This window comes from Scyliorhinus torazame, chromosome 13 (assembly GCF_047496885.1).
Source record: "Scyliorhinus torazame isolate Kashiwa2021f chromosome 13, sScyTor2.1, whole genome shotgun sequence".
NCBI classification, from domain to species: Eukaryota; Metazoa; Chordata; class Chondrichthyes; order Carcharhiniformes; family Scyliorhinidae; genus Scyliorhinus; species Scyliorhinus torazame.
The window spans coordinates 24,600,713-24,625,101 of NC_092719.1; the positions used below are offsets into that span (position 1 = coordinate 24,600,713).

At 47.4% G+C, this 24,389-nt stretch overlaps 1 protein-coding gene across 1 annotated transcript in view; it reads left to right on the forward strand.

Annotated features, from left to right (window-relative positions):
- Window positions 1-24,389, forward strand: part of snd1 (staphylococcal nuclease and tudor domain containing 1) — a 1,317,969-nt gene that overhangs the window by 1,063,007 nt on the left and 230,573 nt on the right. Inside the window, exon 18 of the mRNA XM_072471188.1 lies at window positions 22,118-22,262. Within this exon, the coding sequence (XP_072327289.1) occupies window positions 22,118-22,262 (145 nt within the window). The remainder of the gene's footprint in view (window positions 1-22,117; window positions 22,263-24,389) is intronic.

Below are 24,389 nucleotides of genomic sequence, written 5' to 3' on the forward strand. Positions count from 1 at the left end.
AGTCTTTTGTGTGTGGGGGGGATTGTTTTATCTTTCCCATTTTATGTTCTCTGTTTTATGTATAAAATATTAAAAACCTTATATTTTTTTTAAACACTTTCTATGGCGTATACAGAACAGACTTTGTTGATGAACAGCACAGATGATCAGCCAAGTTCCATACAGAGAAAGAGCATCTTGTTAATTTCCGTATCTTTTGAGTTCACAAAAGATCTGTTAAAAACTATGCCCCTTTAGGCGTCACATTTTGTCTTTATCAAAGAGATTTGCTATAGATAACACCTCGTGACGTATGTATTCCCAAATCTTTTAAGACAGTCTATTTATGTTATCAGTTGAACTTGTTTATTCTTAAGCTACATCCCTTAACAAATCTGGCTTAACCGTTTTTAAATCCTTGAAGAATTGGCTTTATTAACTATCATCTTTCTGTGCTGTAGTTGATGGATTCCTCTACCTATGTTTACTCCATTAGCCACTAACATTGTACTTTAATGACCCATGGTTAATATTATTACAGTCAGTTGTTTCCTTGCACAAGCATTTCTCTGATATAATGCTGAGACGCTAAAGGCCCTGCTTCCCTCTCTTCGCACTTCAAACCATTGGGCTGGATTCTTCGATCCTGCGTCGATGTCCGCAGGATCCGTCTGGTCTTACGACCAGAAAGTCGGCGCCGTCCCCGCACCGATCTTCCGCCCGGTGGGGAGCTAGCAGCCACACAGCATAAAGCCCCCATGTTGCACGGAGGCGGCCTGCGGTGGCTGCGCTGTGCAACATGGCGGCCGCCTCGCACGGACCAAGCCTGCCAAAAATGCCCTCCTGTAACCAGCCTCGCCACCCCTGGACCATCTGACCCCAGCCCCCGCCAAAGCCCCCCCCCCCCCGCCAGCGGAACGGCTCCCCCCTGACTGTGGCGATGCTGAACTCAGTCCGCAGCGCCGTGCGAGGTCCCCAAACGGTGTGAGCACACGTGAACGACGCCATCGGAGACTCGGCCCATCGGAGCATCGTGGGAGGGCCTCTGGTGACAACCTGAGGCCGTTCCGACGGTGTGCCGATTTTGAGGGGGCGGAGCATCGCAAAAACAGCGCCGCCCCCGGTTCCGGTGTAAAAGTGGACTCTCCAGCCGAACGCGATTTCAGCATCGGCACTGGGAGAATCCCGCCCATTGTGTTTATACAGGTATTGGAAAATCAGTTGCTTTAAGATACAAAGAAGTTTGATTATTAACCTTTAACTTTCCAGGAGCAACAAGTTTGATTTTTGGAGTAAAAGGCTGAGTTATGAGGGAAGGTCAATTTCTATAACCCAGTAAGAAACGGTTAAATGGAGAGATTGACATTTATAAAATATTAAATTGCTTAAAAAAGGTACATCCAAAATATATTCCTTTTAAAGTCAGCCTGGTCAGAAGGACCAGGGAGCATGAAATAAACAGTTGAAAAGTAAATTCAAATCAAATATCAGAAAGATTATCTTCATGCAAAAGGAATAAGAAAGGATAATAGACCAACAGACATTAGAGACATTTAAAGTTAGAGGGAGGGAGGGAGAGATGAGCTTCAATAGGTTTTTTGCATTTTGATTTTTCTTGTGTAGATTCAGTGAAGTGAGGAGGAACATGTTTCGAACTCTTGTTATCTGCCTGTTGGATGCAGCATCAAAACAAATAATGCTTCAGTGAATGAAAGCTGGGTAAACACCAGGTCTGCCCCTGTAATTATACCGTGAGCACTGTTGCTGCCTGGTGGTTTTCTGCCTCGAAGAACAACATTTTGTGGTTCTCACGCATCAATTTGATATTTTAAAAAGTTTTTTAACCAAATTTATGATTACCTATCTCATTTTATGATCCAAATCACAGTCTGAACCCTTGTCAGTTCTGTTTCACTCTGTTCTTTTTCACACATCGCTTTTTTAAAATATAAATTTAGAGCACCCAATTATTTTTTTTTCCAATTAAGGGGCAATTTAGCGTGGCCAATCCACCTACCCTGCACATCTTTGGGTTATGGAGGTGAGACCCACTCAGACTCTGGGAGAATGTGCAAACTCCACACGGACAGTGACCTGGCCTGGGATCGACCCTGGGTCCTCAGCGCCGTGAGGCAGCTGTGCTAACCAATGTGCCACCGTGCTGCCCTTGCACATCACTTTTAACCTTGACTTCTGCTACTTAACTCTACTCCTCCTAGTTTGCCTACTAGTTTAATGGGTAAGTGACCATCCAGTGTAATACAGTGTCATACAGAACATGTGCCTACCAACCATGTTTGTTTTCACATCTGTACCAGTTAGATGAATTCAGGCAAGTCCTGAAGTGGAACTAGCACCTCAGACTAGAGGAGGCAAAAATCAGGGGCTGAACTTAACAGTCTACTGGCAGGTGGGTTTTTGGCAGGAGGAGTGTACATAAAATGTAATGAGTTGTGAGCCCACCACCGACCTGCCCACCACTGACCCAGATCCATAATACAAGGGATGGGTAAGACGCCAAGGGGCCCGCCCACCCTCAGACCTGTTGAGCAACAATTATTGCTCACTAAAGGCCCTCAGTCTGCCTGCATTGCCATAATACACTGGGCCGTGATAGGTGGGTGAGCGTGACAAGGCCACATTTTTTAACAAATCTGTTGGAAAAGCAGGAAATAAGCAAGGATACATCATTTGGGTGGTGTCCTGTGTCAGGGGTACTGTCCAAATCTGTCCCCTCCCCACTCCATCCCATTCCAAAATCCCCAATTTACTTCTCTCCAGTTGCCATGTCCTCTTCATTTCAGTATCTCCTTGCAGCTCCAACAGAGCCTCCTACAGAGCAGTTGGGACTGCTAGGGTTGTTTGGTAGTCAGATTGTTGGCAGCTTTCGAAGGTGGTCCTTCGTATGAGTGAAGGACAGAAGTCTGACCTTCAGTTTGTTTCGGTTACCCGGTGAGTGTTATTGCCGTGGAGCAGCATTATTTCAAATCAAATTTGGAACTGACTTTTTTCCAAGTGAGTGAGCATTACGCCACCCGCCGCAACCCCCCCCCCCCCCCCCCCCCAAGTAAATTCCAGCCCCAAATGGTAATTTCCTATCTAATCGCGATTCAGTGACGCCTACAAGAAAGTTTGTAGCATGGATCGGAGAGGAGGACAGGATTGTGTTTTGCTCTGTTGCCCTCAGTTGAAAAGCCAAAATAGTTATTTTGATTTTGAGAAAAAATGGCCATTTGGACCATTAACACTGCAATGAAATTATTGTGAAAAGACCTTAGTCGCCACACTCCGGCACCTGTTTGGGTACACAGAGGGAGAATTCAGAATGTCCAATTCACCTAACAGCACGTCATTCGGGACTTGTGGGAGGAAACCGGAGCCCCCGGAGGAAATCCACACAGATACGGGGAGAACGTGCAGACTCTGCACAGAGAGTGGCCCAAGCCGGGAATTGAACCTGGGACCCTGGCGTGTGAAGCAACAGTGCTAACCACTGTGCTACCCTGCCGCCCAATAGCTCAGTTAACACTTTTGCCTCTGAGGTAGAAGTTATGGGTTGATCATTTAGGCTGACACTTCATTCAAGTACTTGCTGAGGGAGTGATACATTTTCAGATCTATTATTTTCTTTCCAATGAGCTCCTGCTTCTTGTTCTGATGGACATTTTAAAAACCCTATGGCACTATATATGAAGCGGAGCTGCCGGCGTTGGACTGGGGTGAGCACAGTAAGAAGTCTTACAACACCAGGTTAAAGTCCAACAGGTTTGTTTCAAACACTAGCTTTCGGAGCACTGCTCCTTCCTCAGGTGAATGAAGAGGTATGTTCCAGAAACATATATATAGACAAATTCAAAGATGCGAGACGATGCTTAGAATGCGAATTAAGTCTTTACAGATCCAGAGATGGGGTAACCCCAGGTTAAAGAGGTGTGAATTGTCTCAAGCCAGGACAGTTGGTAAGATTTTGCAAGCCCAGGCCAGATGGTGGGGGATGAATGTAATGCGACATGAATCCCAGGTCCCGGTTGAGGCCGCACTCATGTGTGCGGAACTTGGCTATAAGTTTCTGCTCGGCGATTCTGCGTTGTCGCGCGTCCTGAAGGCCGCCTTGGAGAACGCTTACCCGGAGATCAGAGGCTGAATGCCCTTGACTGCTGAAGTGTTCCCCGACTGGAAGGGCACATTCCTGCCTGGTGATTGCCGCGCGATGTCCGTTCATTCGTTGTCGCAGCGTCTGCATGGTCTCGTCCATGTATCACGCTTCGCGATATCCTTTCCTGCAGCGTATGAGGTAGACAACGTTGGCCGAGTCACACGAGTATGTACCGCGTACCTGGTGGGTGATGTTCTCACGTGTAATGGTGGTATCCATGTCGATGATCTGGCACGTCTTGCAGAGATTGCCAAGGCAGGGTTGTGTGGTGTCGCGCAACAATCACCAGGCAGGAATGTTCCCTTCCTGTCGGGGAACACTTCAGTCTCTGATCCCCGGGTAAGCGTTCTCCAAGGCGGCCTTCAGGACGCGCGACAGCGCAGAATCGCCAAGCAGAAACATATAGCCAAGTTCCGCACACATGAGTGCGGCCTCAACCGGGACCTGGGATTCACGTCGCATTACATTCATCCCCCACCATCTGGCCTGGGTTTGCGAAATCCTACCAACTGTCCTGGCTTGAGACAATTCACACCTCTTTAACATAGAATCATAGAATCATAGAATTTACAGTGCAGAAGGAGGCCATTCGGCCCATCGAGTCTGCACCGGCTCTTGGAAAGAGCACCCTACCCAAGGTCAACACCTCCACCCTAACCCCATAACCCAGTAACCCAGTAACCCCACCCAACACTAAGGGCAATTTTTGGACACTATGGGCAATTTAGCATGGCCAATCCACCTAACCTGCACATCTTTGGACTGTGGGAGGAAACCGGAGCACCCGGAGGAAACCCACGCACACACGGGGAGGATGTGCAGACTCCGCACAGACAGTGACCCAAGCCGGAATCGAACCTGGGACCCTGGAGCTGTGAAGCATTTGTGCTATCCACAATGCTACCGTGCTGCCCACGGTAACCTTGGGTTACCCCATCTCTGGATCTGTAAAGGCTTAATTACCTGCAAATGCTCGCATTCTTAAGCATTGTCTTGCATCTTTGAATTTGTCTATATATATGTTACTGGAATATACCTCTTCATTCACCTGAGGAAGGAGCAGTGCTCCGAAAGCTAGTGTTTGAAACAAACCTGTTGGACTTTAACCTGGTGTTGGAAAACTTCTTACTATATATGAACAGCAGGAATATTTCCATTGTCCATGCTAAGATTTCTCCAAAATCCAGAACCATCAATTAACTGGTCATTTAGTTTATTTGCTGCTTGTGTTCATCTTCAAAAGAACAATGGCTGCACTTCAAAATTAATTCCTTGATGTGGAGAGCTTTTTGGATTTCTCCAGACTGTTACATAAAAACAAGTTCTCACTTTCTTTGGAAGGCAAGGGGGAGATAATTGAAAAGAAAATAATCCAGATGGAAAAGAGCTTTCTGATTTATATTGGCTACCTTCAATAAGTCACTGCTGCAAATGTGATTTTCAATAGATTGGCAGATTTTGGTGCAATGTGAAATAGGAACAAGAAGTATGTCCACAATGAATGGATCTCTAATTGGCAAAGAAAAGGATTTGAATGGATTAGCAAACCATGAAGCTGGCATGATAGAATGTATCCATAGTTCAATTATAGGATGAAACAAGTTAGTTTAACTTTAGCTCCGATTTAGTGATATGACCGTGTTTAGAATATTGTCTGATAATTTGAATTCCATTCCTTCAGTGGTATATTGTTGCATAAGAACTCACTTAAAATGCATTTTCAAAGTTCCAATTTTTTAGCCTTTGGCCCTCTGTTCACCACAACATTTCTGCAGCGACTGATCAGTTGAATCTTATCTTCATCTTCATTGTCCTAGTTCCCATTAAAACCAGTTCCCTCTCCCTGGCCATTCCCCAATATGACTGTTCCCTTAAGCCCAAAGGACACAGACATGGTCGGTTATGGCAGACAACTGATTTAGTCATTCACTGCCAGACCAGGCTGGACTACATAAAGCACTATCAGGTCCTATTCTCATCTGACAAAACTACTCACTTCTCCGGAATCACCTTGAACTGCAAAGATTTTTTGTTTTATAAATTTAAAGTACCCAATTATTTTTTTTCCAATTAATGGGCAATTTAGCGTGGCTAATCCACCTAACCTGCACATCTTTGGGTTGTGGGGTGAAACCCACGCAAACACGGAGAGAATGTGCAAACTCCACAGGGACAGTAATCCAGGGCCGGGATTCGAACCTGGGTCCTCAGCGCCACAGTCCCAGTGCTAACCACTGTGCCACGTGCCGCCCCTGAACTGCAAAGATAACCCACGGATTATTTTCTCAATTGTCTTAAACCCTAACGCCTTCTCCTTCATCCTCAAAACTTCCAAGTGTGAGGAGTTCATGGCCTATTTTGTCACTAAGATTTAGACCATTTGATCTGCTGGTTCTGGCACTTCCCACCCTTCCACTCGCCCACCAGGTCAGACTGCCTCTCAGGTACCTCCCTGTCCTAGCCCTGAACTGGCATTTTTCTCGAGTTTAGCTCACAAGGAAGGAACTGTGGAGAACATGCCATTTACCTGGTACCTGGTTTAAAGTTCGTATTGACTCAGGTCAGCGGGGTACAGTATCCACCAACATGGTGTCATGAACTTAAAATACTGAGACTAAAATTTTGCAAAATGAAATGCATTGAATTGAATGCGGATTTATTTGGTAACCTTGTGCAGAAGCTACATTGATGAGCATGGTAACTTGTAGCGCCCCGATACTTGAGTGGTCTGTTCTACTGCGCAAATGATGTGCATCTTTCAAACAGGACAGTGAAGCTGCCTGATAAATCGGAGGCGGCCTGTGAGATACCACTAATTCCGTTGCATCTTTTTGTTAGTTACTAATATTAGCCAACTGCAGGAGCAGTGACGGTACAAGATAACTAACTGGTCTGCACGTTTCAGAGAGGCTGTTGGGTAGCATTTAAGCTAGGAGTGTTGAGATTGGGATGCAAATTATGTATTTCTGCTAACCCCTCACATTTACCCCACCATAGCTGACTAGCTCGAGTTAGTAGAACAAGTCATGAATATTCAATTTTACATAGATTCTTTGCATCACATATGTTGATCCAAAAATGTAATACTACAGAGGTTGGCAGGCTTTTTATTCTGAAACAGGACTTTGAGAATTGCATAAATTCTGTCATCTAGTAAAGTCTGCTGTCTTTGTTCTTCAGTTTAATTATATTTAATATCTATGACTTAAGAACATAAGAACTAGGAACAGGAGTAGGCCATCTGGCCCCTCAAGCCTGCTCCGTCATTCAATGGGATCATGGCTGATCTTTGTGGACTCAGCTCCACTCTCCGGCCCGTACACCATATCCCCGAATCCCTTTATTCTTTAGAAAGGTAGCTATCTTTTTCTTAAAAACGTTTAAAGAAGGCGCCTCAACTGCTTCACTGGGCAAGGAATTCTGGAGATTCACAACCCTTTGGGTGAAAAAGTTCCTCCTAAACTCGGTCCTAAATCTACTTCCCCTTATTTTGAGGCTATGCCCCCTAGTTCTGCTTTCCCCGACCAGTGGAAACAACCTGCCCGCATCTATCCTATCTATTCCCTTCATAATTTTATATCTTTCAATAAGATACCCCCGCATCCTTCTATACTCCAGTGAGTACAGTCCCAGTCTACTCAACCTCTCGTCATAATCTAATCCCCTCAACTCTGGGATCAACCTAGTGAATCTCCTCTGCACTCCCTCCTGTGCCAATATGTCCTTTCTCAGGTAAGGAGACCAAAACTGAACACAATACTCCAGATGTGGCCTCACCAACACCTTATACAATTGCAGCGTAACCTCCCTAGTCTTGAACTCCATCCCTCTAGCAATGAAAGACAAAACTCGATCAGCCTTCTTAATCACCTGTTGCACCTGCACACCAACTTTTTGCGACTCGTGCACCAGCACACCCAGGTCCCTCTGCACAGCAGCATGTTTTAACATCTTACCGTTTAAATAATAATCCATTCTGCTGTTATTCCTCCCAAAATGGATAGCCTCACACTTGGCAACATTGAATTCCATTGTAGCTTGAGATCTACCATCTACAGAGTGCTGACAGCTCAGTCAGAGGCCTCAGGAGGTTATGGAAAGCACGGGCTTGCTTGTGGAAAATGTTCTTTGTGTTGGGCACAAGATTGTACATCTGGTGTTACGGACAAAAGAAAGTGGAAAACTGAACTCCTTTATTATCTCTATCAGTCTGTTCGCAGAAGCGTTTTCTGTTTTCAATAATTTGTAAAGTAACCGACCGAAAACTCTCTTAGGGTTAAATTGAAAGTTTAGTATATTCACAAATTGAAACCCGGAGAGTTGATTGCACACGCGCCCACACACGCGCCCACACACGCGCCCACACACGCGCCCACACACGTGCCCACACACGCGCCCACACACGCGCCCACCCACACACACACACCACCCACACACACACACCCCACACATACCTATTGCTAATAGAGAATTGGCAATCGCGGTTAAGTGAGCATTTCACACATCCAAGTGCTTCCCCGTGGCTGGACGGGCCATGTAGCATTAAGGGTTTTTCATTGCTTAGCATCCCACTCACACCTTAATGCATGGATGCTGTGCTTGAACACTGCAGGAGGCAGCACCAGAGATAAAGCGTCAACCTTTTTTTAAAAAAAAATATTTTTATTAAGGTTTTTTAACAACACAATTTTTTCCCCTTACAAACAATAACCCCCCCCCGTAACAAAATAACGCAAATACTCCCTGAGCAAGATATATACAAGGCAAGATGGTATATTTACATAGCTTTATACACTGGCTCTTGGCCGCGCATACTGTTTCCCCCCACCCTCCATGCCATCTCCCGCTCGTCCATCCCCTCAGACAGTCTCTCGTTCCCCCCCCCCCTCCCAGGGTTGCTGCTGCTGCTGATCGACCTTCTTCTAACGCTCCGCGAGATAATCTAGGAACGGTTGCCACCGCCTTTAAAACCCCTGTGCAGACCCTCTCAAAGCAAACTTAATTCTCTCCAATTTTATGAACCCCGCCATGTCATTAATCCAGGCCTCCAGGCTAGAGGGCTTCGCCTCCTTCCACAATAGCAAGACCCTTCGCCGGGCTACTAGGGACGCAAAGGCCAGAATTCCGGCCTCTTTCGCCTCCTGCACTCCCGGCTCATCCACTACTCCAAATATTGCTAGCCCCCAGCTTGGCTTGACCCGGACTTTCACCACCTGGGATATTACTCCCGCCACTCCTCTCCAGACCCCCTCCAATGCCGGGCATGACCAAAACATATGGACATGGTTCGCCCTGTACATCTTTCACATCTATCCTGTACCCCAAAGAACCTACTCAGCCTCGCCCTCGTCAAATGCGCTCTGTGAACCACCTTAAATTGTGTCAGACTGAGCCTGGCACACGAGGAAGAGGTATTAACCCTACCCAGGGCGTCGGCCCATTGCCCTTCCTCAATCTCCTCCCCCAGCTCCTCCTCCCATTTACCTTTCAGTTCTTCTACTAGCGCTTCCCCCTCTTCTTTCATCTCTTGGTATATTTCCGATACCTTGCCCTCCCCGACCCATACCCCCGAGATCACCCTATCTTGAACTTCTTGTGCCGGGAGCAACGGGAATTCCCTCACCTGTCGCCTCACAAAAGCCCTCACCTGCATATATCTAAATGCATTTCCTGGGGGTAACTCAAATTTCTCCTCCAGTGCCCCTAGACTCGCAAATGTCCCGTCAATGAACAGGTCCCCCATTCTTCTTATCCCCGCCCGATGCCAGCCTTGGAACCCCCCGTCCATCTTCCCCGGGACAAACCGGTGGTTACCCCTGATCGGGGACCACACCGATGCTCCCATTGCACCCCTGTGCCTTCTCCACTGGCCCCAGATCTTTAATGTTGCCGCCACCACCGGGCTTGTGGTGTATTTTGTCGGCAAGAGCGGCAGCGGTGCCGTTACCAACGCCCCCAGGCTCGATTCTTTGCAGGACGCCATCTCCATCCTCTTCCATGCCGCCCCCTCTCCCTCCATAACCCACTTACGGATCATCGCCACATTTGCTGCCCAGTAGTAACTCTCTAGGTTTGGCAAAGCCAACCCTCCTCGGTCCCTGCTGCATTCCAAGAACCCTCTCCTAACCCTCGGGGTCTTATTTGCCCACACATACCCCATAATACTCCTACCTACTCTCTTGAAAAAGCCCTTGGTGATCACGATGGGGAGGCACTGAAACATGAACAAAAACCTCGGAAGGACCACCATTTTGACCGACTGCACCCTACCCGCCAACGAGAGCGGGAGCATGTCCCATCTTTTAAAATCCTCCTCCATTTGCTCCACCACCCTCGTCAAATTCAATTTATGTAGGGCCCCCCAACTTCTGGCTATCTGGATCCCCAGATACCGAAAACTCCTCTCCACCCTCCTCAGCGGCAGGTCCCCTATCCCTCTTTCTTGGTCCCCTGCCTGTAATACAAAAAGCTCACTCTTCTCTACATTAAGCTTATAGCCCAAAAACTCTCCAAACTCCTTCAGAGTCTGCATGACCTCCACCATCCCCTCCATTGGGTTCGCCACGTATAGCAGCAGGTCATCCGCATATAGCGATACCCGATGCTCCTCTCCCCCGCGGACTATCCCCCTCCATTTCTGAGACTCCGTAAGTGATATGGCCAAGGGTTCGATCGCCAATGCAAACAACAGGGGGGACAGGGGGCACCCCTGTCTCGTCCCTCGGTACAGCCGAAAGTACTCTGACCTCCGCCGGTTTGTCACTACACTCGCCACCGGGGCGCTGTAAAGGAGCTTAACCCATCTAATAAACCCTCCCCCAAACCCAAACCTGCGCAATACCTCCCAGAGGTACTCCCACTCTACTCTGTCAAAGGCTTTTTCCGCGTCCATAGCTGCCAATATCTCCGCCTCTCCCTCCTCCGATGTCATCGTTATCACGTTTAAGAGCCGCCGCACATTGGTATTTAACTGCCTGCCCTTTACGAATCCCGTTTGGTCCTCGTGAATCACCCCCGGGACACAGTCCTCAATCCTAGTGGCCAGTACCTTCGCCAATAGCTTAGCATCCACATTGAGGAGCGAAATCGGCCTGTACGATCCACATTGCAGTGGATCCTTGTCTCGCTTTAGGATCAGGGAGATTGTCACCTCCGACATTGTCTGGGGCAGGTTTCCCTCCTCTCTTGCCTCGTTGAAGGTCCTCACTAGTAGCGGGGCCAGCAGGTCCACATATTTTCTGTAGAATTCCACCGGGAACCCGTCCGGCCCCGGGGCCTTCCCCGCCTGCATGCTCCCCAAACCCTTACTCAACTCCTCCAGCCCAGTTGGTGCCCCCAAACCAACCGCCTCCTGCTCCTCCACCCTCGGGAATCCCAGCTAGTCCAGGAATCGCCTCATCCCCCCCTTCCCCCCTGGGGGCTGGGATCTGTACAGCTCTTCATAAAAGTCCTTAAATACCGTATTTATTTTCGTTGCACTTCGTACCGTGGCTCCCCTTCCATCTTTGATTCCCCCTATTTCCCTCACTGCCGCCCTCTTACGGAGCTGGTGCGCCAGCATCCGACTAGCCTTTTCCCCATACTCGTAAGTCGCCCCTTGCGCCTTCCTCCACTGTGCCTCCGCCTTGCCCGTGGTCAGCAGGTCAAACTCCGTCTGGAGCCGTCGCCTTTCCCCAAGTAATCTTTCCTCCGGGGCCTCTGCGTATCTCCTGTCCACCCGCAATATCTCCCCCACTAACCTCTCCCTTTCCATTCCCTCTATCTTCTCCCTATGAGCCCTGATGGAGATCAGCTCTCCCCTGATCACCGCCTTCAACGCCTCCCATACCACCCCCACTCGCACCTCCCTGTTGTCGTTGGCCTCCAAGTACCTTTCAATACACCCCCTCACCTTCCCACACACCACCTCATCGGCCAGCAGTCCCACATCCAGCCGCCACAGCGGGCGTTGGTCCCTCTCCTCTCCCAGCTCCAGTTCCACCCAGTGCGGGGCATGGTCCGAAACGGCTATAGCCGAATACTCCATCCCCCCCACTCTCGGGATGAGCGCCCTGCCCAGAACAAAGAAATCTATCCGGGAGTAAGCCTTATGCACGTGGGAGAAAAAAGAAAATTCCCTGGCCTGCGGTCTTGCAAACCTCCATGGGTCCACTCCTCCCATCTGATCCATAAACCCCCTAAGTACCTTGGCCGCCGCCGACCTCCTTCCCGTCCTTGATCTGGAGCGGTCCAGTGCTGAGTCCAGCACCGTATTGAAGTCCCCTCCCATTATTAGTCCTCCTATCTCCAGGTCCGGAATGCGCCCCAACATGCGCTTCATGAATCCAGCATCATCCCAGTTCGGGAGGTATACATTTACCAACACCACCCACGTCCCTTGCAACCTACCGCTCACCATCACATATCTCCCTCCATTATCCGCTACGATAGTCTTGGCCTCAAATGACACATGCTTTCCCACCAGAATTGCCACCCCTCTATTTTTTGCGTCCAATCCCGAGTGAAATACCTGTCCTACCCATCCCTTTCTTAACCTGACCTGGTCCGCCACCTTCAGGTGTGTCTCTTGGAGCATTGCCACATCTGCCTTCAGTCCCTTTAAGTGCGCGAACACTCGAGCCCGCTTCACCGGCCCATTCAGGCCCCTCACGTTCCACGTTATCAGCCGGATTGGAGGGACTCTCACCCACCCCACCCCAGCCGACTATCCATCTCCTTTTCTGGGCCAGTCCCTTGTCCGCGACTCCCTCACTCTCCAGTCCCCCAGCTGGGGGACCCCCGTCCCAGCCACCTCTTCTGTGTCCCATTCTCTTTCGGCCAGTGCAGCAGCAACCCTTTACCCCCCTCCCTCCTCTCCCCCCCCCCCTTCTCTTTCCCCCCCCCCCCCCCCCCTCCCGCTAGATCCCCGTCTAGCTTTTTTGCTCCCCCCATATCCCTCCCGTAAGTCAGCTGACACCTGCTGACCCCGGCTACCCCCGCCATCCCTTTAACCCCCCCGTGTGGGACTCTCCCAATCAATGTACATTCCTTTGTCCCCTTCCCGCCCTTTTTTATTTATTTTTTTTGCCGCGCGCGGGAAAAACCCCGCGCTTCCCAAAGCCTGCCCCGCCCCCCATAGCGCAGCTCCTGTCATGGCCTTGTCCCTCTCCCCCAGCCCATATATCCTTTCCTGCGCGTGGTTGGCCCCCTATGTACAACAACCATCATACTTCACCCCTCAAACACCCTCCTCCCACACAAACCCTCAATTAGAGTCCAATTTTTCAGCTAATATAAAGGTCCACGCCTCTTCGGGCGTTTCGAAGTAGTGGTGTTGGCCATTATGTGTAACCCACAGTCGCGCTGGCTGCAGCATTCCAAATTTCACCCCTTTCCTGTGCAGCACCGCTTTGGCCCGATTGAAACCCGCTCTCCGCTTAGCGACCTACGCGTTCCAGTCCGGGTATATTCTGATCTCCGCATTGTCCCACTTGCTGCTCCGTTCCTTCTTGGCCCATTTCAGGACCCTCTCTCTGTCCGTAAACCGGTGAAATCTCACCCCCATCGCCCTTGGCGGCTCTTTTGCATTGGTCTTCCTCGCTAGCTCTCGGTGCGCCCCATCCAGCTCCAGCAATCTCGGGGGGGCCTCCACACCCATCAGCGTCCCGATCATTGTGCCCACATATGCCGCGGCATCGGCACCCTCCACTCCTTCTGGGAGACCCAGGATCCTCAAGTTGTTTCTCCTTGATCTGTTCTCCAGGTCTTCGAGTCTTCCCGCCCACGTCCTGTTCAGCGCCTCGTGCCGCTCCACTCTCTCCGCCAGGCCCACGAGCACGTCGCCGTTCTCACTCACTTTTTCCTGGATCTCCTGAATCTTCACCTCTTGGGCTTTCTGGGTTGCTCCAAGTTTTTCCACCATTGCCAGTATAGGCGCCACCATCTCCTTACACAGCTCCTCGAAGCAGCACTTGATGAACTCTTTCATCTCCTCTCTGTCTGTGGGCGCCGCCATTTTGTTTTTTTCTTCTTTCTTCTCCCGCTGCTCCAGGGCCGCTTTCCTTGCCGTTTCACTACGGGTCCGGTCCATGCAGGGCTGTAGGGGGCTTCCTCCGTTGTTCCCCACGGGGGTTTTTTTTTTTTTTACAGGTCCATTGGGACCCCGTTAGCAGGCCCAAAAGTCCGTTTCTGCGGGAGCTGCCGACTCGCGCGGCTTAGCTCCGCATCGCCACGACCCGGAAGTCAATCGTCAACCTTCTATCACCCAGGGGATGGGCATCAGCCCCGGGTCATGTCCGTGGCCTGGTGTGCATGGGCAGGGTATGTCTCGGGGGGGGGGGGGGGGGGGGGGGGACACGTGTGAGGAGATGGGGCATGGGATTGGTGGTCGGCCCGCATCGTGGAACAAAGAGTCAAAGGCATCATGTTGCTCGGGACAGTGGGTCAGCTGGTTCCAGCCCCAGCTGACCCTGCGTCATCTAGCACTGCCAATCCTGGCAGCTCCCCAATGTCTGCACCATGGTGATGCCCTCGGCGATGCTCCTCAGTGACTCAGTAATACCCACCAGTGACTGGGACAAGCTCCGCAGCACCTCGGCCATTCCCATCTGAGAGTGGGTCACATCCCCAGTGGGTCGGACAGTCTGTCGGGGTCCTCAGCCAATCCCCTCACCAACTGGGCCACACCTTGGACACCTTCACTCATGCTGCCAACATCATGCACCAGGCTTTCCACTGTGGTCGCCACCCTAGCAGTTTTGACCTCGGTGCCACGCATTGCAGGCGACATCTCCTGCGTCCGTAGTCTCGGGATCTCTTCCAGTCGGCTATGGACCTGCTGGAGTGTCGCTGACATCTCGCTCTGAGTGTCCCGGCCGCCCCTGCCCCCTAACGTCTCCATCAGCTCTGGGTAAAACTGATCCAGAGGCTCGACGTCCGTCTGGGACCCAGCTGGGTCCTGGGATCCAGCAGACCTCCGACTGCTGTCTCACCTGGGGCTTTCCTAATTAAATTAGTTTAAAACAAGTGGAGATAGAGCTTTGTTGATCTGACAAATTTCCCTCATCCTGGTCATTCTTGATATGCTGAGAGGATCATGAATTAGGAGTCACTCAGTACAGAAGTTAATGAAGTTATATCACAGAGAATCCTGGTGTAAGGTTGGAGAGAGATTTAGATCAGAATGTTAAAAGGGAGGCACACGGATGTTCAAGGGGCGATTGGGTGGCAATGGAGAGACCAACAATGGGACTTCGTGGTAAGTAACAGGAGTAGGCCATTCAGCACCTCCAGCCTGTTTGAGCATTCAGTAAGGTTTTGTCTGATGTGTATCTTACCTCCACTTTTCTGCCTTGTCTTTTAAGAATTTAATACCCTTGATCTAGCAATCTCAGGTTTCAAATTATTAATTGAACTACTGTTTTATGAGGGAGATTTCAGCACTTCTACTCAGTCGGCAGGAAGAAATGTTTCCTATTTTCCCTCCTAAATGGCTACGCCCTGATTTTTAGGTTACATCCCTTGTCAGAAACTCACCCACCTTTAGAAAAAGTTTTCCTCATCTACCCTATCAATTCCTTTCAAAATCCTTAAAATCTCAAACAAGTTAACCTTTAACCTTCAATAATCCAGGGAATACGAGCTTGGTTTATGTAATCTCTCATAATCTAACCCTTAGGGTCCTGTATGGTTATGGTGAATCTGTGCTGGATTCTTTCCAAGGCTGTTACATCCTTCCCAAGATGCAGAGCCCAAAACTGTACACAATCTTCCAGATGGAATCTAACCAGATCTTTATACAACTGTAGCAAAATTTCCTCTCCTTTATATTCTATCTCTTTTGTTATTCCATGAGCCTTTCTAATTATTTTTTGTACTTAACTACTGCATTTTCGTGATCTGTGTACATGGATCCCTAAATTGCTGTGGACTGCCACTCTTTCTAGCTTTTCACCACTGAAATAATACTTGGATCTAACTTTTTTGGTCCCTTGAAATACATCTGCATCAGTTTTGCTCACTCACTTAATCTCTCTGTCCCTTTTTCTTTTGGATAAGGAATTAAACTGAGCCACAAAGGTCCTGTGGCTCTATTTTGAAAAAGAGCCTGATGTGTTATTCTCCATGTCCTGACCCCAATATTTATCCCTCAATCAACATCACAAAAACAGAGTATCCGATCATCATCACATTGCTGTTTGTGGAAGTTCGGTGTATACAAATTAGCTGCCCAATTGTCTACATTACAATGATGACTAAATTTAAGAAGTACTTCACTGGCAGTTCTGCGCTTGGGGGCATCTGGTGATCATGGAAGACGCTCTATAATTGCAAGTCTTGTTGATATCTCCTTTGCATTTTTATACTACCACCTACACTGTTATACTGCCAGTTTTTGTGTCATCAAACTTGGATATGGGACTCTCTCTTCTGTTATCTGAACTATTAATAAGTATAGTAAATCATTAAGATCCCAACATAGATCTTTGTGGAACACCAGAAGTCACTTCCTTCCCATATTGTACCTCCTAACTAGGTCAATCATTTGTCTTAAATTCCACGAGCTTTAAAGGTGATGAGGGTCGCAGTGCCACTGTGGCAAATTGAGACGGACAGGCGGAGGAAATGATTGACTTTAGGTGGCAAGAGCTTTGATCGCTGGTGAATGGTTATTCTGCAAGGAAATATGCAGGAACAGTGATTATTGATTCACTGACACAGATCCAAGATTATCATAGAATTTACAGTGTAGAAGGAGGCCATTCGGCCCATCGAGTTTGCACCGGCCCTTGGAGAGAGCACCCTACTTAAGCCTAAGCCTCCACCCTATCCCCGTAACCCAGTAACCTCACCTAACCTTTTGGACACCAGGGGGCAATTTAGCATAGCCAATCTACCTAACCTGCAGGTCTTTGGACTGTGGGAGGAAAGCGGAGCACCCGGACGAAACCCACGCAGACACGGAGGAGTACGTGCAAACTCCATACAGACAGTCACCCGAGGCCGGAATTAAACCCGGGTCAGTGATGGGGGAAGTGAGAGGCTAGAAATCAGATTGGCAAGGTCTGTCCCCAGCAAGTGCACTGTGCACCCCAGTAAAAGACTTAACATAATCCCAGGATGGATAGGACCAGTGTCCCTTTCCTTCTTGCACTACCCCAAAAACTGATACTTTGTTAAACATCCCCTCTAACCCGAGGACAAATTTATTGGCTGGCTTTGTCAACGGTTTTAAAAAGTGAAAATGTCACCTTTCCATAACATCTGGAAACCGTATTCCATAAACATGCCCCACAAGTTTCATTTTTATGAAATTGCAGTAGATTTGAAAAGAAGCATAAAAGGAAAGAGCAGTTTGTGATATCTCTGGGGAGTCCCTTTCAGCAACACTCAGCCACATGACTGATATATGAAGAGGAAATTCACTGAGCTCACCTTTGAGCGACCTTGCTTTATTTTGCACCATGTTGCACGTTTGACAGCAGCAGATGACAGTTCACATATTCATTCAGCTCTGGGGAAACATAGCTGTGCATACGCCAAGGGAAAATGGGCTTGAGCTATCTAGGGACCGTGTCTTGCTGAAAATCTCTCCGGGGAAGCCCTGCTGATGTGCCCTGCAGGGTTGGGTGTATGTCATGAAGGAGCTTCTTGCTGTGCACCTAGCTGTGGGAATTCTTGCAATATATCCACTCTTATGAAGAACACTGCTCAAATGGAGGATAGTTCTCAATTTTCCTCAGGGTCTTATTAACAAGGACATTGTATTAAAGTGGATCAGAAGTTGTGGTTCTAAGGGGAGCTGTGTGCTGTCACTTTTGAAATTTAAAGCAGCTGTTCCTTCATCCAGCCTGAAAATAGTAATTGAAAATTATTAGTACCAAATCAGTTTGTGGAAAAGACCTATGGGCATCATACACTCAACATGGCCAATCGTAGCAATCTCCCTTGTTTTGAGGGGTTGTGTCTCTGACGGCCGTAGCCTGGATGATAGAAAATCACAGGCAGGCAGAAATGTTACACATCATTCACCAAAAGTATAAGTTGCATTTTTGGTGCCATTCTTTGGTATTTTCTCTGCCCAATGTCTACCGAGTTGCTGACTGGTACAGGGGTATGATTCCACGGGCACTTGCTGCTGATCACTGCCTCATGAATGGACCCAGACTGAGTGGATCATGGAATCCCTACAGTGCAGAAGGAGGCCATTCTACCCATCGGGTATGCACCGACCCTCCGAAAGAGCAGCCCACCTAAACCCAATACCCTGCCCTATCCCCGTAACGCCACCTAATCTTTGGACACTAAGGGGCAATTTAGTGTGGCCAATCCACCTAACCTGCCCATTTGTGGACTGACTGTGGGAGGAAACCGGAGCACCCAGAGGAAATCCACGCAGACAAGGGGAGAACTTGCAAACTCCTCACAGACATTTGCCCATGGTCAGAGTCGAATCTGGGTCCCTGGCGCTGTGAGGCAGCAGTGCTAACACTTTGCTGCCCTGGGCCATGTACGTTTCGGAACCCCACTATCAGGCTAAAATTGGGGGCGTGGGGGAGGGCGCCAATGGCCCACACCCTGTGGGAAACAGTGACTCATGGTGATTTTCCCTGTCGTGGCCAGTTAATGACCAGAGTGAGGGTTTGCCATCCAATTAAGGACAGTGGGCAGATTCTCAAACTGAGGGGGGAGGGGCAATCAGGCCTCCAAGCTTGAAAGCACCAGCAGTCTATGATGGCTAGTAACTAAGGGAGAGGACGCTTCGAAATGTCAGTTCCCTCTACGCACCTGAAATGATAAATGGATTTTGCAGCCAGGTCACCACTGGGGAGTGTGGAGGAATTCTGAGGGAGGCCACCTGGAGCACTGGGCCTGCTACCTGCCATCCACCTCCCTGCAGCTAAATTGGCCCCTGCTATCACCAGGAACATGGGGCTTTCTTTAATTGGCCATTAACAAATTTGCCACCATCCCACTTCTCCAGAAATGATGGGGGGGGGGACAGGCTGGAGCTGGGGAACCAGCACACCAGCTGGCTGCACAATTCTTTCTGTGAACCCGCCCCTGACCGCGACCCTCCAGGGCTGAAATTCAAGTGAGTCAGCAGTCTATTGGAGGAGAATTAAGATCAATCTTCCAGTCACACTCTTGCTTGGACCCTTACCACAGTGCACACGCATTCGAGCAAGGATTTAGATTCTGGGAATCCTAAATTAGTTTCTTCACCTCTGCCTCCAGTTTTCCTCGCCATATGCAGTCTTGGATCCTGAAACCAATCGTGGAATTGCTGCTGCTTTATATACTCTGATCGAATAACCCTGTGCAGACAGATGATATAAATGTTCATTTTAACTGAAAATGCTTTTTGGATTGTTGGAATAATCAGGAAATCATTTTGCTACCAAGCAAGTTACGTTAAGACCTACTGCTTGCAGCTGTGATCTGCTTAGTCATTCATGCTGAAATTCATGAACTTGGCAATTTTAGAAGTAATACTTCACTGGATATCATATATATGTGTGTTGTAGTCTTGCTTGGCAGGTTATTGGTGCTGAAATCTAATATTTCTTGGCACCAGAAATACTAGAATTGTACAGCTGTAAAAATACAAATTTTTAATGGTGTTATTTCTGCACAAATCTGTACATTTGCCAAATTTTAATCACCAGTCAGATTTCCTGCAGGTTAATTGCCTCTCAAAATCTTATTCCTCCAGTCTTGTACCTCATCCTTAATTTAAGAACATGGGTTCCTTCACTTCAGGATTTATACACATAAACTAACCGGGACTCCAATGCAGCGGGGAAAAAAGTACTTTGCATTTAAATAGCGCCTTTCTTGACTTCAGGGTGTCCCAATGCGCTTTGCAACCGAAGAAGCAATTGCATTCCCTGAGGGAGTGCTGCCCTACCTTCGCAGAAGTTCACTGAGTGAATGATTAAAGATTCCTTGGCAGTATTCAAAAAAGAGCTGGGGATTCATCACCAAAACAGATTTTGCCATTTGCAGGACATTGCATTGTGAAAAATGTCTGCTATATTCAGCTCCACAAGGCAGCAATTGAAACTCTAATTCAGCTCATCAGAAGTGTTTGACTCTCTTGAAGGATCGGATGCGATGCTACATAAACTTTTGGATATCTCTTTCCTCTCTGTCTTTCGCTGTGCACTCACTCTCTTGCTCTCACTCTCAAGGTTCCCTCTTGTGGGCCGTTCTCTCTTGTGATCCCCTCTCTCTGGCTTCCCCCCCCCTACCCCACCTCTTTCTCTCTCCCTCTCTCACCTCACTCGGTCCTTTTTGCTTCTCCTCTCTATCGCTCTCCCCCTCCCTCTCTTGTTATCCTCCCTTTGTCTCTCTCTCTCTCTAACCTCTCTCCTCCCCTATTGCTGCTATATCTCTCAATCACTTCCCTTCTCTCATCCCCTCCCTCTCTCTCTGCCCTGTTCTTTTGGATGATAGAGGCCATGATTTAGGAAAGTCAGATTGCAGCTTGACTCAGGAGTTAAGATTCTCACATCTGTATCACCATGATGTGGGTTCAAACTTTGCTCCACTACTTAAGCACTAAATAAAGCCTGAGAGAATGATATAATGTCCAAGATGGACGGACTGCATCTTAACAGGGCTGGAACGAGCATCCTCGCAGGGAGATTCGCTCGTGCTGTTGCGGAGGGTTTAAACTAGATTGGTAGAGGGATGGGAACCTGAAGGGTGTCATAATATACACCAGTATATCATGGTGCAGCCACACACACTGATGGACACACAGCAAGACCAATCAACACACACAACACCGCAGCCAATCACCAGTTAGAGCACACTCACTATATAGACAGGGGGCATCAGAGTTCCTCCTCCCACAGTCCAAAGATGTGCAGGTTAGGTGGATTGGCCATGATAAATTGCCCTTAGTGTCCAAAACTGCCCTTGGTGTTTGGTGGGGTTTCTGGGTTATGGGGATAGGGTGGAGGTGTTGACCTTGGGGAGGGTGCTCTTTCCAAGAGCCGGTGCAGACTCAATGGGCCGAATGGCCTCCTTCTGCACTGTAAATTCTATGATAATCTCTGTACTGAGAGTGCATAGACTGGTTAGGACAAGGCATAGGTCTTTAATTCAATCTAATATCGTGATAACCCACAGTGAAAGTATGTTCAACAGTTTCTAACTTAATAAAATAGTGTTGTACTATTTTAAGAGTTGGTGGCCTGTATGTGTTCCACGGATCCAGAGAACCCAACACATCAAAGGGGAGTTCAGACTTGAGGGAAACAAAACTGTTAAAAAGAAGTAGAAAGCAAAATGGTAAGACAGTCGAATTTTGGCAAGCATCAATTAGGATCTGTATAGACAATTAGAAGAAGAGAGAAGTTAAAACAGAATTAAAGCCATTCTATCTGCATGTTCATAGCATTCGCATAAAGTTGATAATTTGCATGCACAAGTTGAGGTAAATAGATATGATCTAATCACCATTACGGAGACGTGGCTACAGTGTGAGCAAGATTGGGAATATCAAGGATATTGAGCATTCAGGACAGATTGGTAAAAAGGAAAAGGAGGTGGGGGTAACACCATCATGTCCAATCACAATTTCCCCTGAATTAGCATCCAGTCCTTTAGAGCAGAGAGTAGATATCCATTTATCTGGATTTCCATAAGTAAGTGATCCAAATGACCACAAAGCATGTTGGGTCTATTGGACATCTGATGAAGGACCCCACTTTAAAGCAGAAGAATTAGGCGCAGGAGTAGGCCATGTGAGCCTTCAGGCCTGCTCCACCATTCATAAAGATCATGCCTGATCCTCCACCTCAACTCCGCTTATCCACCCTGTCTTCCTATCCCTTGATTTTCCGTCTAAACATCTATTGATCTCAGTCTTGGATATATCAGTGACTGAGCATTCAAAGCACTCTGGTGAAAGAATCCCAAAGATTCATTACTGTAAGTTCCCCATATTTTGTTCTGAGTTGCTGCTTAACTACCTCTGTTACTTTATTGCAGGTTTGGTCTAATTATGAGGAACAGCCAGCAGAAGAAGCAGTGCTGCAGATTGCAGAGGAGAAAGAACGCACAACCAACTACAAGCCCGTCTTCGTAACTGAGATTACAGATGAGCTTCACTTTTATGTGCAGGACGTTGAAACTGGTTAGTATGCTACGGCTGGGGAGGAGATAGAGATGCATTCTTCAGTAACTGTTCCATATTACCTCTTTGGCTGAAAGAGGCAGAAACTAACCGTGGCAATTAATGTACAAACCTTTAACTGAGCTAAACCTATGGTGGCCCTGCATAGCAGAGATAAACAAGTATAGCAATATTTACTCCCTTCAGTATAGACAGATACAGTATAGACAGATACAACAGAAGAATAGAGTCAACTGTGAGTGTAGTCGAAGGCTATAATATCTGATGTTTCGGATGTATTCAAGCTATTTATACACTCATCAAGCCTGTCTAAGCGGCAGAAGCAACATTTTTTTTATTATAATGCCATCACTTTTTCTTTACTTCAGGATTTTCGCAATTCTAAGTTTAGATTTACCATTTGATTTCCATGACAAAGTTCCTCGCTGTAGCTGTCAGAATTTACCAAGTGACTTTATATGATGTACAGAAAACAATGTGTCTCAGCAGCACTGCAGTGATTGTCCTTAGGAAAGGAATACCCACTGCAACAAGGGGAAATCCTTCACTGACTTACAACACTTACTTTGTGATATATTGTGTGTTACTGCAATATTGATCATCTTGCAGCCAGAAATGTGGAGTGTATTGATGACCAGTATTTTTGTTTCCTGGTGCAGTTATATAAATGAGAGAGAAAAAGAAACACGTATGTTAAAGAATTTAAGAACATATTGAACTGTATCAACATGTCAGTGGAACATAAATTGGAGGATTTCATCTTGTGGTCAGACAACATATATGATTATGTCTAGTCCTGGAAAGAGTGCAGGAAGAATATTTTTCAAGGAAGTACAAAGTTTTTACGATGGATGAGAACGGGATGAGAAAATTGGCTTGGGTTGGATAAGATGCCGAGGTTGCAAAACAATCTGGTTCAACCTAAGAAGGATGCCATGAGCAAACTATTATAGTTGAGGCAGCAAGGCGGTATTAGTTGTGTGAAGTTCATATCATCAAATCTGTCATGACAATTGTCTGAGGAGATAGCACTTGTTTTCTGAAGGAGGTAAGAAAAGTAACAGGGTCTGAAATTGGGAACATGTGATCACCGGTAGTGAAAAATAAGTAGGAAGCTCAATACCTTCACCAGGTGTTCTGAATAGCAGATAATACAAAATGTGTAGAAATCAGGATGTTCAGCTGAGAAGGCTCAAACGTTATGCAAACGGCTAGATGGCACAGGAATGTCATTTCATCTCTGTGACCTAGATTTGAATTCTGTTTGCCTCTTCTGTAAGATTCTTAAGTGAAATGATATTGGTAGCATTCCAACTTATCTCAGTGGCTGTGAATCTGTATTGCAAATTGTCCATACTTCTGCCCAAATTTGGAAACCTCTTTCTGAGAACCCAGGAAAATCCCAAAATATTTTAGTGAGGACTTTGTGAATCTGATATATTTTCTGCCATTAATGATGGTTGGATGAATAGTGTTTACACCCTTGTTGATGCACTGCAGAAAGAGCTGTATTGTGCATTCAAACTGTACTGTCCCTGAATTCATGACTTGGGTCTGATCAGTGGGATTTTGTGTGGCATCGAAACAGTTCTGTATCTAATTGATGAGACAGATTTTGAACTTTATTCGATTTCTAACTCATGTTTTATCTGACTCAAATTATGAAAGCACTGGATACAAAATTAAACTTTGAATTCTTCATATTAGCAAAGGTTATTTAATAAAGGTGAATGACAAGGTACATTGACCGAGAGCCATAGTAGGGGTGTTGCAACTTGCCACTGTACAGTGGCTTCTGTTGGAAAATGATCAAGTGTCTTATCAAACAAGACAGGATTGTGTTTCGTTTTGATTTGAATGCTATTTGGTGCTTCTCGCTCCTGTAAATTCCCTTCCTCCCTTCAGCCACTTCCCTATCCCAAAGGTCAAGTATCCTGTCAGCACTCATTGGGCTCGGATTTGAAGAGGTTTAACAGCTGGAGTAGATATCCTGTGCAAATTCATCTTCAACGTTTCCCAGCAACTTTTCTGAATATCTCTCAGAATGTTATGCATGTGCTTTGCCTTCTTAGAATGTCAATAATTGAAAGCCTCTAATTACCCGCATTTGACATCTGAAGATAATGG